This window comes from Bombyx mandarina, chromosome 15 (assembly GCF_030267445.1).
Source record: "Bombyx mandarina strain Sakado chromosome 15, ASM3026744v2".
Classification (NCBI taxonomy): domain Eukaryota; kingdom Metazoa; phylum Arthropoda; class Insecta; order Lepidoptera; family Bombycidae; genus Bombyx; species Bombyx mandarina.
Genome location: NC_143221.1, coordinates 7512978 through 7529591, shown reverse-complemented (window position 1 = coordinate 7529591; position 16614 = coordinate 7512978). Strand labels below are relative to the sequence as shown.

Sequence of the window (16614 nt, the reverse complement as noted above, 5' to 3'; positions counted from 1 at the left end):
CCTGAGATTAGCGCGTTCAAACAAACAAACTCTTCAGCTTTATAATATTATAAGTATAGATTTTTATCTTAGAATTTGTATTTGTAAATAGGTTTTTTTCTTGTTCCTTCAGAACGAATCTGTTATTTTCATAATTCATATATAGTTCGAAACATTGTAGGCAAAGGCATGAAGAATCAGTCCTCTAACATTAACAAGCGCGGTCTGCGGTCGAATAAGTGCTTTCAACGCGATATTTTCTGCATAAATATCTTTATTTTGTACGCTGAAGTGACAGGTGCATTGTAGGTGATTTGCGACCAGCGAAACAGTTTATCTTTATGCGCTATTTTCACGGACATTCTCCATGAAATGGTTTGCTAACGTCATTTACTCACGAGAGCATTCGAATACTAAGTTGTGAGGAATTTAAATGGCCGATTCAAATAAGCTGTTAGCATGGAGAATGTATTTTGTTTTCGTTGAACAATTCGTAGTAATGGCTAGGTCAGTGAATATTTATAGTGATCAGAACATATTTGGAGATTCTCAGAATAATCATGGGGCAGTAATGAATGTTTCCCTAGAGTGAGACTCGCGGTTCCTGTGTAGCTTCCGCCAGTAGCATTCCTTCTTCAAACCTGTTTATAAAAAAATATGATGTGTGTATTTGCTTTTAGATTTCTCTTGTTATTCGGTAAAAAATGACCAATGCAATTAATAGGTGGAAAACCGTATTCAAGTACCGCGATAAAGACGCTTCTATTAGCTACATTGTTATGTACAGTTTGTTAGTACAATCAGTTTATAGGTCAGTACAAGGTTATCGGCATACTAAAAATCCCCTTTAATTATTTACACCGACCCAGTAAGTACTTAGATAAGTAATGGACCGGACATTAATATGGCAAAGAAGATATTGTTAACAGCCATCGCCAGTATAGGCTAGTCCATTAGTTAAGTTGAACTTCCTTATTGCATTACTTTAACGGTCGTTCTTGTATATCTCTTGCAATTGACATTCTGACGGTATCTTCCAGGATGAATGCACGCACTAGCTTAGGTCTCGTGTGTTAGATTGTAATATCGGGATTGTCTTGACGTAAATTTATGTCATTAAATAAAATATAATAATCTATATATCTTTATATATAAAAATAAATTACTGTTCGTTAGTCTCGCCAAAACTCGAGAACGGCTGTACCGATTTAGCTAATTTTGATCTTGAACTATTTGTGGAGGTCCAGAGAAGGTTTAAAAGGTAGATAAATATGAAAATGCTCGGAATTAAATAAAAATAACAATTTTGTTTCCCTTTGATGTGTCCCCCGTCGGATGGATTCCTTTTGTTTGTTTTAAGTTTATTTTATACAAAAGTTTAGGTCTTTTATTTATCGATTGATGCCGGGTCAGCTAGTGATCAATAAATATATCTATTTTTTTAATTCAGGGCTTCGTATCTGACGCCGAAACTGGATAAATTGCGAAAAACTACATTCATTAGCTAAGTTATACTATACCATATTACACATATATAATATCGTTTTTGCAATACAAAAACGGCAATCTAAAGCGAAGCTAGGCGCCCTCGCGTTACACGAGGCCGTTGACCTTGCGCAAATTTTTAGCCGCGCTACACGAAATGTTGCGGAAAAATATTAATAAACATGATGTTCTGTTTTTTTGTCATGTTAGGAATCGCTAGCAAGATTTCGTTTAAGAAGGATTTTTTTACGCCTCTTTTAAAATTAAGATGCACATTCCAAAAGCACGTTTAATGTAATTGTTTTAACTTTTTAGTTGAGACATTAGAAAAAAAAAACGCTGCTTATGACGAGCGTTGAGCTAAATCACTAAATACAATGTAATCGAACGAAAAACGTCGAGTCGTGAGTTAGTTGACATTTAAAAGACGCAGAAAAGTCAATAAAAAAAGAGATACTATTTTTATGTGTGTATTCACGGAAACGTACGACAAAAAGTAGATTTAGGTGCGAACAGGTGCCGCGGACATTTCAGATTCGCAACGGTCGTTTTGTTTGTAAAATTCTCTACTGATGTAAACGACTCGAAACTTTTACTTGAACTTTCTAATTTGTATGAGACCGCGAATGGATTTTTTTGTTTTTTTTTAAACATTTAACAATATTAATGCGATGCGAGAATTTTAATAAAATATTGACTTAATTTAATTTAATATAATAGCCTAAATCAAACCGTAATTTTATTTAGTGTAAGCATTGTTGCAACTTTAATAAATAAACGAAGCGATCCTTTGCTAGTTCGAGAGTCTTCTATAGAAATTCGCCTGTTAAGTCGTATCTGTTAAAATAGGATAGAAATATATTACGCATATCCGAATTGACGTTAACCATTTATAGTTAAACGTGTTAGAGACTGGTATCGAGTAAGGTACCGTGTTAGTTCTAAATTCCCACAGAAAATACCTGTTTTTTTTAGTAAATACTTTTACTTCACACCACGACCGATCTTCACGGATTAAAATCGTAAAAGAATAACGAAACCCAGAAAATGCATATTCTTAGCCCCTATAGTTAGCTTTTAGAGGCTATTTATGCGACTGTTTTACTTCGACACATTCAAATCATTTCAATACGTCTTCACACATACGGTGCCCACTTCGAAACCAGTTCACGACCCAAGTAAAATATTAAGCTTAAGTAAATGTTACAAGCGCATTGGAATGTTATACGAAACCGCAGTAGCTTCCTGCATAGGCGGCATTGACCGGCTTTCCACTCAACATAATATAGGTTTTCTCTATGTACAGCATCCCGGCGTAGATCGTTCATTTCGCGACTAGACTAGCCAGTTTGTGGCGCCTGCTATGTACTTCGTGACTTTATTACCTGCAGGCCGCAAGCGAACGCCATCGCTGGGCGTATTTAAAATGTAATGTCAGTTTTAGAATAATAAAACATAGTGCCTACGACAAAATGAAACGGAATTCGTTCTGATTTTTATAATATTTTTTTTTAGTTTTTTTTTTTTAACGTAACGTCTCTTCTCTTCATTCAAATTGTTTTTTTTTCTTTTAAGCAAAGACGTGTGAGGTCACGGTTTCTTGCACGCTTAAAATTGATCTATATTTTTTCGATCTTTATTTCACACATCAGTGAAACGTCGCTCATAACCTCATTTATATAGGTATTGTGGAGAATATTGCGTAAAGACAGGTGCAAACACGCAAAAAGTCTGTTCAAGGAATCGAAAACCAATTAAAGAAAGAAATAGAGATAAGTACCCACTTATCTTTTTGTTTTCGATAATTAAATCTTCGTTCGAAATAAAGTCATTAAAATGTCGATGAAGATGTACGTCGTTGAAAGTTTTAATTCAATATTCGATAGATCAATTTGGCATATTACGTTAACTTTCTCACAATTGATTGATCAAAGAATGTGGGTCACTAATTTTGATTACGAATTAGTAATTGAGATTTATTTTGAAAGTTTTTAATTGTTAAACTTCTAATTGAATTTAATGGATGTTGTAGAATAAACTTGATCAATTTAATTTAATATAACACGAGCGTTTCGTCTTTTTTATTTTATTTTACAAATATTGAAGTCGTCGTGGCCTAACGGATAAGACGTCCGATGCATTCGCGTTGAGCGATGCACCGATGTTCGAATCTCAGGCGGGTACCAATTTTTCTAATGAAATACGTACTCAACAATGTTCACGATTGACTTCCATGGTGAAGGAATAACATCGTGTAATAAAAATGAAACACGCAAAATTATAATTTGCGTAATTACCGGTAGTAGGACCTCTTGTGAGTCCGCGCGGGTGGGTACCACTGCCCTGCCTATTTCTGCCGTGAAGCAGTAATGCGTTTCGGTTTGAAGGGTGGGGCAGCCGTTGTAATTATACTGAATTATACCTTAGAACTTACATCTCAAGGTGGGTGGCGCATTTACGATGTAGATGTCTATGGGCTCCAGTAACCACTTAACACCAGGTGAGCTGTGAACTCGTCCACCCATATAAGCAATAAAAAAAAAATCCTTCACAACTTCATTATTTCAATTCAATTGAGACTTTGATATCAGTTTAACTTATAGATCTCTGAATAACCATACAGAAAAACTGTCTCCGGATGTGTAGTTATCAAAACGTCTATACGTCCAATTCAATATATTGGCTGAGTTTGTACTTGCCCACCTGTTCTGGTGAATCTAGAAAGATCTCTCAGCGGCCGCCAGCTATTCTTCAATAGTAAAAAAATAATATTAAAATATACTATAAAAATACGACAATTTTAATGATGCGTAGACCTTCAGTAGCTGGCAAGAAATGAAAATGTAATGCGAAAAAAAAAACATATACCACACAGCTATTGTAAATTCTCAAAATAAAAACAGACCGAGAGCGGAAACATTAGTCATACGGATACACAAACGGGCGGACCATGCGAATGATCACTTTAACGAATCACAAAACCGCAACCGCGCGAATACATGCGTGAAAGTACGTACGTAAAAATTCACACGCATTCGAAAACAGATGGCCCAGTTGCAGTTAGATAATTGGGTCAGCCGAGCAACCTGTCGGCTCGCTCACACGTATTGTCTAGAGTCTCGGCGCGCGGCCGAATACCGTTAGCGTGCTCGGTCAAGTTCGGCCCATTGTGACGTGCCACTAGGACTGCCAACTGTGATGTTCAAGTAACGTACCTAATCGTGTACTATACTCATTCCTGTTGCGTTTAGTCTATCCTAGGAATGTCGAAATCGTATGCAAAGTATATGCGGGTATTGCAAATTTTATATTCACACTCCCTAATTCGTAACCCTAAGGTCTATTTCTGCCGTAACGCACACAAGCATTTTAAATTGAACGCTAACAATGTCAGTGGACTCATATTGTTCGAGACTTTTATTTAATGAGCATAGAGGTACCCTCCGTGCTCGCTTGCCTGTCCCGGTGAAACTGGCAAGGCTTCCGGGTCACCAGTAATAAATTACCCACTTAAAAAAAATATGGGTGCCTGCTAGAGTTTATAGACGTAGTAGTGGGAATGCCATAATTTGCCCAAGCATTACGTATACAATACACTAAAATGGTTTTGAAGTGAGCCGCAGCGGTGTACGCGTTGTTGTTAAATTAAAATTCATATGAATGATTGTATCAAGACAGGAAGGTGGCAGCTACCCATTCTGGGCACAGAATACGTTCATTACTAGTAATAGTTTGTCTCCTATAAGCTTATGGCAGCTATTACGTGACAGTTACTTATGACAAGAAGGTGCCTCGCGGACGATCCAGCTTGCTTTATACTCTGTTCACATTCTGTAGGTTGTTGTTATTTAGTACACGTGACTTACAGTATGGAGCCGTGTTTATGTGAGACATAGGATTGCTCGTAAGTAAAATAAAATCCTGTTTGCAATGAATTCAGTATTCAAAACTAAAGAGGAATGAAACTTTTGAAATTTAATCTCGTTCGATAGTCAATTTGACATCGCAAATACACGAATGCCCCTAGAGATACGTTTTTGTAGTTCAGATGCGATGGAAGAGTTCGTTTTTTTATTTATTTAGAAGTTTATCTGAAAGCGGCACGTGCTTTTTGACCCGGCGCCGACATCAAAGAAACCGTGACTTCGCCTCATATCGTTCTGTGGTCTCACATCTATGTATCTTAATCTAAAACTGACCTTTTCAACATCTCGAACACACGAGTCACGATTCTGTATTTCAAATTATTGTTCTCATATTAATGAAGTTATTAGATTGGGGAAGCGAAGTGTTTTGATTGTGTTGTTTTTTTTATGACGTACGGAGATTTAGAATTCACGAGTCGTTGATCTGTTTAGAAACAGTTACGGTTATACTTGCAATGTTTTATTCGTTTTCTTCGTAATTTTCTACAGATATGTCAGTGTTTTCGTTGGGAAACAAGTTGTGATTTTTATCTTTACATATTTATAGCCCAAGACCAATGCAAATGAAGGAATTTGATTCGAACCCTACAGCCCCCCAACAGAGGGTAATAAGAACTTGTAGTTTGTTATTTACTACCTACCACATTAGCGGGAAATTTTCACTCAGAAATATCAATCGCATAATTTTAAAACACTTTTAATGTTTTGGTAGTTATACAGTATATTACATATAATATTAACCAGAAATGGAGAAACGGAGGGTAGTCTCTAAGAGATAGTAATGATATTAATTCCGAAGATATTATTTTTAAGTTATGGACAGTGCCACTAACGAATAGCTTTGCTGACCACACCCCTCGAACATATTATTAAATACGAACAATTTAGTAAAGAGATCGATTAGAGATAAGAACAGAGAAAGACTGAAAAGTAAGGTATAGCATTCTATGCATCAGTTTCTCAAAACTACTATTTATTAATAGCGTTTGAATAAATCTATTTAAACCTAGGAATTAGGAAACGTGTGTTTTAGACGCGATTAATAATTTTAATTTCTTGCCTGTTTTCAAGCAAAATACTTCCCGTGCTAAAGAAACTGGATTAAAATCGTGAAAATGCCGTAATAAGCGTCGTGACGCTACGGAAATAATAAAATTATATTTAACCGCAGCATGAGCATGACAGCTCAAAACCATTGGCAGACACTTCTTGTTTCGGAGTTTATAGAGTCGCATTTCATTGGACTAGAGCACTCATTAAGAGAATGATTTGACAAAAACCCGCATTAGGTCAAATGCCACTTTCTATTTAATTATTCTATGACTGGACGTATTAGTATTGTGAGCTTTTACGGCATCATGCTCGATCGAATGTAATTATTTATAATAGTACTTCAGAATTTATGATAAAGAATTAACTGTTTAAATTGGTGGATTGTAATAAATGTCGTTAATAGGTTGAGCGCAATCGTTGGTGATTAGGATTATGAATTTTACGATCTAAGTAAATGATTTTTGTATTTCAAAGACTTTTAATAACTGAGTAGGTATATGATGCGTTAACAAAATTAGGTTGGTAAAGTTATTTTTAGAGCTATCTCCCGGGTCGTCAAAAAATTGGCGTCCTAGAACTTTAAAATTAACGAATAATGTGTTGATTGACAATCTGAGTGTTTTCAAACAATTTCTTTCGCTGCGAAATATCTAATATTCATGATTGAATTTATAATGGTTTTGGTTACAAAACGTCATTTTATATATGATAATTGTTTGTATAAGTATATATACGTGCTGTAATTGTGTGAAGTATCCGTTAATTCTATAGTGCAGTATGGGAATGGGAATCCAATCCTATTGTTGATGAAAAATCCATTAAAGCCCATCCCGCTTGATTACTTCATAATTATAAATAATTTCGAGCTGGTACAATTATCTGAGCGTAATTTGCGTTTCTTTTATAGAGCACGCAATTATATTGTGGGTTTTAAAGAATGGATTAGAATCTGTAGTTTAAGATGGAGTTATTTTCGGTCAGCAAAATAATTGACTCTGAATGCTCAGTTTTCTAACATGATAGAAATAGCATCTTTCACAATACAAAGTATTATATAATTTATATAATTTATTATTAAATTACTCAAAGATTATTATCGGAAGGTGAAATACTAGTGAAATATTTTTAAATTTGTCATTGTTCGACTTTAATATAAAAAAATGGAACCCTTTGATTATATTGAGAAAATAAAAATAAATGGTCTCCAAAAGAAATTCAGTTTTTACGTTTTCGATGTATGTATGTAATATTATTACATTAATTTATTTTTATTCTCTATAATATTTTATTATAGCGATTGTTCGTTCAATTATTCTCAACTAGCAAAGAATAATGACACCAAATTACTCAACAAATGTTGTTACCTACAAGTAACAGTTCAATCAAATTGCTTAAGTGCTGCTTGCTATAGTCGTAGGAGCATATATCGTTCGCGTGGTTCGAGACTATATAAATTTTTTTGAGATTTACGTGAATCTGAGTTAACCGTTAAATTGGGCAATTTGTGGGCACATAGTGCGGCGAGTGCGCATGCGCATCGTGATATAACTGTTACCACCATTATGCTACAACACTTGAACTCGTCACTACGCGTGGATTCTCGTGCGCTAAACGTTTTGTAGTGGAACTTTAATTAGAACACAGTCTAATGTTGTGTCTCACACACTTGTATATTTACGGAAAAGACAATAGGTACATACAGTTTTATTATTAAGTTTAATTATTATTAATTGATTATATATTAAGTTGCTGAAATGAAAATGCTGAGGTGGATGTGCGGCGTGACTAGGCTCGATAAAATCCGCAACGAGTACGTGCGTGGAAGTCTAGGTGTACGGGACATCGCCGGCAAGATGCAGGAGAGTAGGCTGAGATGGTATGGTCACGTGAAAAGGAAGCCACCTGACTACGTCGGAAATTTGGCGCTACTGCTCGACCTCCCCGGTCGGAGACCTAGAAGCAGACCCAAGACAAGGTGGAGGGACGTAGTGCTGAAGGACAAGAGAGAATGCAATGTTGCTGACGAGGATGTCGAAGACAGAGCGAAGTGGAGGAGTAAAGTCAGGAAAGTTGACCCCACCACCATGTGGGATAAATAGCTGGGAAGAGAGAGAGAGAGAGAGACATACAGTTTTATTATAGCTATCTAAGCGGAACTGTGTTCGCTGTATGACCGTTACAACTGGACTGTCGTCCCAATATCCTTTGCCCACAAGCGTGGAATGGTGAAGATGACACCTTGCATTACGTAGCTAGGTAACACGCCACGTACGGTGTTAGGCGTGTGTGTGTGTGTGACCCTACAATTATAAAAACTGTTGAACTACGATTGTGGTTTGTAGTATTGTTGTTGTTTTTTTTTTATTGCTTAGGTGGGTGGACCGAACTCACAGCCCACCTGGTGTTAAGTGGTTACTGGAGCCCATGGACATCTACAACGTAAATGCGCCACCCACCTTGAGATATAAGTTCTAAGATCTCAGTATAGTTACAACGGCTGTCCCACCCTTCAACCCGAAACGCATTACTGCTTCACGGCAGAAATAGGCAGGGCGGTGGTACCTACCTGCGCGGACTCACAAGAGGTCCTACCACCAGTAAACAAGAGGTCCTACCACCAGTAAATGTTGTTATTTACGTATAACTTTTATGAGTAAGTGTTTCTCAAATATGTACTTCGGAGCGCAATTTGGCACGGTAAATCACAAGAAACCAAGTAATTCCGTGCAAGCATGGCAACAATGAGCAAATTACAGCGTTATTGTCGAAGCGAGATTAGGGCAATGTTCCGCTGGAAGAGCATATCGGCTAAGGTCTTGGTGTTATAGGTGAGGTAACAGTACCGCAGGCTCGTTCCGTTGTCTAGCCATATTGAGCCATGACGAAACTCAAGTGTCACTGCACTCACTCAGTCACCTATCTATCTATATTTGAATCACAGATTTTTGTAGGTTCTGTCATTGTTTATTTAAAAATTCGTATCTATAATGCGAATGTTATAACGGGTCGAAACATTTTTCGCATCAATTCTTTAATTTATGACAAAATTTAGCGTTTGCTACAAGTTTTTGGAGATGCCCATAGTTCAATAACATTTTAATAGTTGACAATAGTCAATTTCATTTTTTTTTTCAATATAAGATTACCTAAATCTTCCTGTTTTCGGATTATTTATGGTAAGTATTTATGGCAAGCAACATTTTACATTAAAATATGCAGCGGAGTTTTAATGTTTGTCCAATGAGTTTTGTGAAAACCATCATTTTTATTACAGTGCTAAATTTTTAGTCTAATCTATGTTGTTTTTGGCAGTTTTTTTACAACAAGGTATCTCATCACGTCGATTTCCTTCATATTATTGTTGTACCATATAGTACAATAACTAAGTCATTCGATTGTGGATTTTTTTGTTTTATATATCGACGCTTGAAAGGCAAACGTGACTAAGCGACAATAACTGCTTTATACATAAATGATAGGCAATAACCATATTCGATGCGCAAAAAAAATATGTTTCTAGATCTATTAAAATCATTTCAATCCTACAGCTAGATTCGTTAAAATATAATTTTTGTCGGGTATTTCAACTTTAAATTAGTCTACTGTAAAGTTCACGCATTGTCGCTTAGTCACGTTTGCCTTTCAAGCGTCGATATGCTGTCGAAGTGGGAGTGAGAGGTACCTTGAGTACCCGCCATCAGAGCAGAGTTCATCCATATTATCTGGAACCGCTGCGTTCATCGACAGTGTGTTTTCAAAGATTTCCAGAGTTTCCATCCGGCTTTGGAATGAACTCCTCTCCACGGTGTTTTCCAAGCGCTATGGCATGTCCTTCTTCAAACGAGGCTTGCGGAGAGTACTTAGTGGTAAGCAGCGCCTTGGCTCTGCCCCTGGCATTTCCAACGTCCATGAGCAACGGTGACCACTTACCATCAGGTGGGCCGTATGCTCGTCTGCCTGCAAAGGCAATAAAAAAAAACATATAACAGCGAAATCTCTCTATAATCTACTTAAAGACCTTGGCTTGTCAAGAGCTCCCATAAATTTTATACTTGAATAAACAACTAAAGCCGAACTGGTAGGTTCCTATCAAATTTGGATAGGCAGGGAAAGGAATGCGGAGAATCGAGGTGACCGTAATGTGTATTGATAGGGTCCCTTAAACCTAGATCAAGGTCGCTGGTATTCTCTAAATTCTTCTTTCAGCAACGATGGACCCAGTCACTGCACGTTGAATCCATGGATTGCTAAGATATTCGCCTTTCAAATCCTATCGACATCACAACATGAATACTGCTCCCCTTCTTGAGAGATTTGGTTTAAGTCACAATTATAAACTACTAGCTGTACTCGTCCGCTTCGCTGGTCATTTAAAGTTAACATTATTATTTCACACCCCCACAAAAATTCTCATCATTAACGCCCCTACAACTGGTGTAGGGAGTCCAACACCCAGATAAATATTAGCCTATCCTTTTTTTTTCCTACCTAAGCTGATAGCCTTGAGAGGCTATTTCAGCGGAACCTTAACTAGTAGGTGAGCTCACGGGGCTCAAACCTGACGACGTTGCTAATACGAACCCTAGCAAAAGCCGTGCTTCGCAGAATCTACCACCGGATCGGAAACGCGACCCACTGAGAAGATCCGGCGAGAAACTCAGTGGGCTGTGTCTGAGGGTTAATTTACTCATCGAGCCCTTCGTCGCAAGCGACGGGTTCGACGAGAACGATGACCGGGGTTAGCCTATCCATTAAGTACATGTATTTTCCACATGGATACGAAGTTTCAAGTCAATCGGATGCATGGTTGAGTAGTTATAACGGAACATCCGTAAAAACCACTGTAGATTTATATATTAGTATAGATAAGATCTGTTCCATCTTCGGAACCGCAACGCATTACTGCGACACGGTGGTTCTTTCCACCCGGTCTCCCAAGGTCTACCGGTAGTAAACAAAATGCGAAAAGGAAAATATTACGAAACAACAGCGCAAAGAAACGATGTTAAACTGTCATTACCGCAAAACCGTTGAGCTGTTTGTGGTTCGTTAAAGCTGAGAATTTACCGCAAAGTCACTTCTTCCGGCAAATTTCGTGAATAACTATGCTTAATAATAGTTCACGGTTAGTTCACATTACAAATTAAACCGTTCGAGATTTTTGTAGCATTGATTGCTTGAGTAATAAGACGCTGGTTGCTCGTGTCTCCTTAGCAAAATTTAGTTGTGGTTTGTAACGGCTCTCGTGATATATTGTACACAGAAAAGATTTTTTTCTTATTTAACTCGACTTCAGTAAGTTGTATTCGGTCGATGAATTTTAGTCTCGTTTTCTTAAAATATTCAAGTTTTTTTTTTGTTTGTGTTATTGGACCATCGATATATTAATATGATAATATATCGATGTATTGGACGTTTAGTATCGAAGTAGTTGCTACGCCAAACCAGTGGAGTTACTAATCAACGAATAAGTAATGGCGTTTGTGTGTTGGTTTGCGACGTAGGCGAACGCGTGTGTGAATTTCGGCTGAGTTGAAACTTTGTAGAGTTGTTGGTGACGCTTCAGGGAACGTATCTAGTATAAAACAATCAATGTACTGTAATGTTCTGTAACATTGATACATAGCGAATATGTCGAAGAGCCAAGCAGTATAATTTTTTTTTATTGCTTAGTTGGGTGGACGAGCTCACAGCCCACCTGGTGTTAAGTGGTTACTGGAGCCCATAGACATCTATGACGTAAATGCGCCACACACCTTGAGATATAAGTTCTAAGGTCTCAGTATGGTTACAACGGCTGCCCCGCCCTTCAAACCGAAACGCATTACTGCTTCACGGCCGAAATATACAGGGTGGTGGTGCTTACCCGTGCGGACTCACAAGAGGTCCTACCACCGGTGAAACTAAGCATAAGAACTAAATACGGTCCATAACAGCTACCAATTTTACTAAATACGTAATAACGCCGTGTCAATATTCGACATCCACGATGAAGGACTAAAATAGTGTAATAATTTTGTTTTATTTCATTTTCTTTAATATAATATAAATAATATACTTAATAATAATATATAAAATAATATACTTTATGTTACTCCTACAACAATGACGTATGTGAATCTGCTAAATGAATTCTCATATTATGTTGTTTACTTAATACGTACGCTCAAAAAGCATTACCTTTCTTTGGCAGTCGGGTCAATACACTCAGCAAGTCGAATTTTTCATGGGATCTATGGCATGTTATTGAATATTTGTAATTTATCCCTTTCTATTAAGCAAGATGGAATCGTCGGTTCTTCTGTTCTTCTGTCGGTCGGTTCTTCTGTCTTTTGAACCAATTAGCCCATTTACACTATTGAAATTTGAGTAAGAGAATTCGTCCTAATTCATTTAATTGAGACTTCATCACCTATCTAATGTCTCACAGCAGCATTCGTATTTGGCTATTGGCTGTCGTAACTGTTTGACATCTACTCTTAACATCAGAAGTTTTGTTTGACAATCTTCGCAAAAAATACCAAAATTCTCACTTATTCGGTGAAAGTTCGAACAACATAGTAAGAAACCGATACTTGTATAATTTATTTAACGATTTTCTCTTCTTTCTGCAAAGGAAACAACTTTCAGTTCGCTCCAGTTCGCGAGAATGTAAATTACTTTATACCATTCAATCAAAATACCGATGGTGTTTAATCAAGCGACATAGCGAATATAATAGCAGTTCTAAAGGTTTCTTCATTCATTTCTGTGACGTGTTCAATGAGCCGTCTCATTATAATATACGTACATTACATTATACATAGTACAACAGAGTTCGTAGTACAATTGACCACAATTGTTCAACTCATACTTTCACGACCATAAATGATCATTCTTTTAATACAAGCGTTAGTGAAAGCGATATCGTAATGCAAAAAAATTAATAATGAAAATTCGTGTCATTGCTTTCCTATCAGCTTTCAAAGACGACGCAATGCTCTTGACCCGCATAAATTTAATTGAAAATTATTTAAATGATACGTTTTGACATTCACGAAAACATTCATTAATCTTTTTTTTTTTTTTGCACCGGTATCTATATTTCGGATGCCTCTGATAATGCTTTTCACTTCATTTTGTTTTTGTTTAAATTTATTTTTAATTTGTATGAATGTTTTAGAGTAGGGTTTTAATTTCATGTCATACTGCTGGAACATCCTGACACATATGGAACATAAGTCGGTACTCTGAGACATCAAACAAATTCAATAGGTACTCCAACCGGCACTGGAATTCGGGCCCAGTCGTTATGCGCGAAACATGAAAACATTAGTTTGTTATTAATGACAATTTTGCTATTGACAATTTGTTCGTTACACGCTATATTTTTATTCGATTCGAATTTTTTCAGCTTTATTACGTAAGATTTACGATGTTCTAGATATAGGCATCTAAAGTACTACTTTTGTTTTTGTCTGCTAGATTATCAATAAACCAGTCGTGGTAAATTGATTAACACAATTGAATATGCAATTTCGAAAAGGGCATATGTCGCATATTTTGTCAAATACGTTTTTTCATATACATACATGTAGTTTTGAGGCTTACCTACACCCATATTTCCTGAACATTTTACATTTTCAGAGATGTGCCCTTTTCGAAATTGCATATTCAATATAAAAAAATATTGGATCAATCATACTGCATATTTTACATATATAATAATGAGGACACACGTTCTCAACGTGATTTTATTTACGTTCATAAAGCACGAAGCCCGAACGAATTAATGCCTAATCACTCAATTATTGAAAGGAGCCAGTAGTTTACAACATCTAGTATCTTACGAACTGCACACGCCCACTTCATTACAAATTACAGTCTATTAAGATTTTAAAGCGCCAAATTGAGCCGGTAATTTATTGTGCTCGAATGAATGCGTTTCCTCAATAAATAACGCCAAATTAGAGATTGTAATTTCATTCTATTGATAGTGTCTATCGTATGAGAATCGGATTCTTTGACCGGCTTTCAATTTTTATTCATTGTCCGTATGATATTCGTGAACTTTGAAAATTAGGACGATGCGTTTTCATGTACAAACCGCCTCAGTACAATACCGAATGTTTTATCGTGATACTTTCTAAGAACGTTTGTGTATTTTTTTCAACATGGATTCTTGGCCCGCGGACCGGAGTCAATGATCATCGTGATCTGATTTGTTGTTTTTTTTCTGTATTTTTCGATAACGAATAACTTTCTAAGGAACTGATATTTTATGGCATACCCATTACTGGAATCTGTACTTAAGAATATTACAACGGTTTTAAATACGAGTAGCTTTGTTGTAGCCTTGTGAGTCTGAAAAAAATAATAATATCAGAAATGAAATTATTCGTAAAAATCAGGCCGCCCGTCCATATACCATAGATTATAGATAGAGTATTATTTATTTATACCAATAAAGATGTAGGGAAACTTATAATACAACAAAACATGCGATATTAAAAACATGTATCATATTTTTCCTTAATTTTTTCATTATTATTGAAAGTTGTTAAACATTATTATGAGAAGCTGTAGTTTAATTTAAAAACAGTCTGAACGTCATTAACATGTTTTTTTTCTTTCACAGGAAGTAATACCGTCAACATGAAGAGCAAGGCGCTTAGCTTGGCGCCTTTAGCACTGTTGCTACTAATACAAGCTTCATCTGTACTTAGTGAGTAGCCATTTTAACTTTTTAGCTGTTTCTTGCCTACCAATATTACGAAACAATTTTGTTATCTTAATAAACATACTAATAAACTTAACATATAATGACGAAGTTTAGATTCGTCATTCCGTTGGATCCTAACAGAATTTAGTAAAGAAATGTGATGAATAATTATTTTTGGAAATAGAATATGAAATGAGTTTATGTTTTAATTTCCTAGGTCGGATAGCGTTCGAGAAACTGACGGATGTGGACTTCAGTGGGACTGCGTATTACACCGTGCGGAACCTGTCCTTATACGAGTGCCAGGGCTGGTGCCGAGAGGAACCTGATTGTCAGGCGGCTTCCTTCAGGTGCGGTGAATTAAAAAAATAAATAATTACTTGAGGTTTGCGCGCCTCGTAGATATAATTAAAACAATTTTCATGTGTCGGAAATTGCCTTGTATTTTTTTTATTATCTCTGATAGGCAAACGACTTACGGCTCGTACCCAAGCGTAACTCGTAATTGCTCACTATTGCTCATGAATGTCGAGATCATGGTTAAGTTCGAACAACTCAACTTGGTTTCCAACTTTTTTTTTTGTTTCTTTACTTAAACGGGTGAACGGACCTGCTTACTTGATGTTGATTGGTTTCTGGAGACCATAAACATTAACAACATTAACCACCTCGAGATATAATTTCTAACTCTTAGTTCTAATAGTAGTAATATTAAAACTGCTGCCTCACCGCTCAAACCGAAACGCATTACTGGTTTGCAGCATAAATAGGCAGGGTAGTGATACCTACCCGTACGGGCTCATAAGACCTCCTACCACGAGTACTTCCGCTACTGTTTATTTATTTCTTAATTTTAGACTTGATTTATTACGTAACTTAGGTTGTTAATGTGATGATCAATTATAAAGTTTAAAATGTTGTTTATTCAAGCTAGCCTTTTTGACTGTCAAATCGTCATCCACCTTACCACTTATATATAGGTATTTTATGACGATAACTAGCATAGCTAAAGGTTTACGTTGCTCGCAGAATAAGCGGTCACTGGGCCCAAAATTTACTAGCGAATTTTCTAGAAATCGTAGCGAGGGTACGTCTTCTATAAGGTAGACTGATGACCCATTCAATTCGCGGGTATCCACTGGAGGCAGGCAGTGCAGTACTGGTCGTCGCGCCAAGCCTTGGGGAGCCCTGTGCCCAAGCCGTGGCTGGAGGCTAATAATAATGATATTTAATTGGAAGTAATCGTTCGTTAGACTTTGGTTCTCTGGTGCATGATAGTGGTTTATTCCCCACCTATCTTTCAGTAGCCTTAAATAGGGCTATTTAAAAGTTGACGAGGTTCGACATGATAGATTTTGCTAACATCTACCCTAGCAAGAGCAGTGCTTCGCTGAATCTCGCGACCCTCAGTGTGTCCAGCAAGAAACTCAGTGGTAATAGTGGAATTCTTCCTGAACGTATGAAATTCTA

General features: G+C 36.7%; 1 protein-coding gene across 1 annotated transcript in view; it reads left to right on the top strand.

The window, feature by feature from the left end:
• The window catches only part of tyn (trynity), a 74583-nt gene that overhangs the window by 19245 nt on the left and 38724 nt on the right, over positions 1–16614 (top strand). Inside the window, exons 3-4 of the mRNA XM_028169590.2 lie at positions 15061–15147; positions 15362–15494. Of these exons, the coding sequence (XP_028025391.1) occupies positions 15078–15147; positions 15362–15494 (203 nt within the window). The 5' untranslated portion in view covers positions 15061–15077. The remainder of the gene's footprint in view (positions 1–15060; positions 15148–15361; positions 15495–16614) is intronic.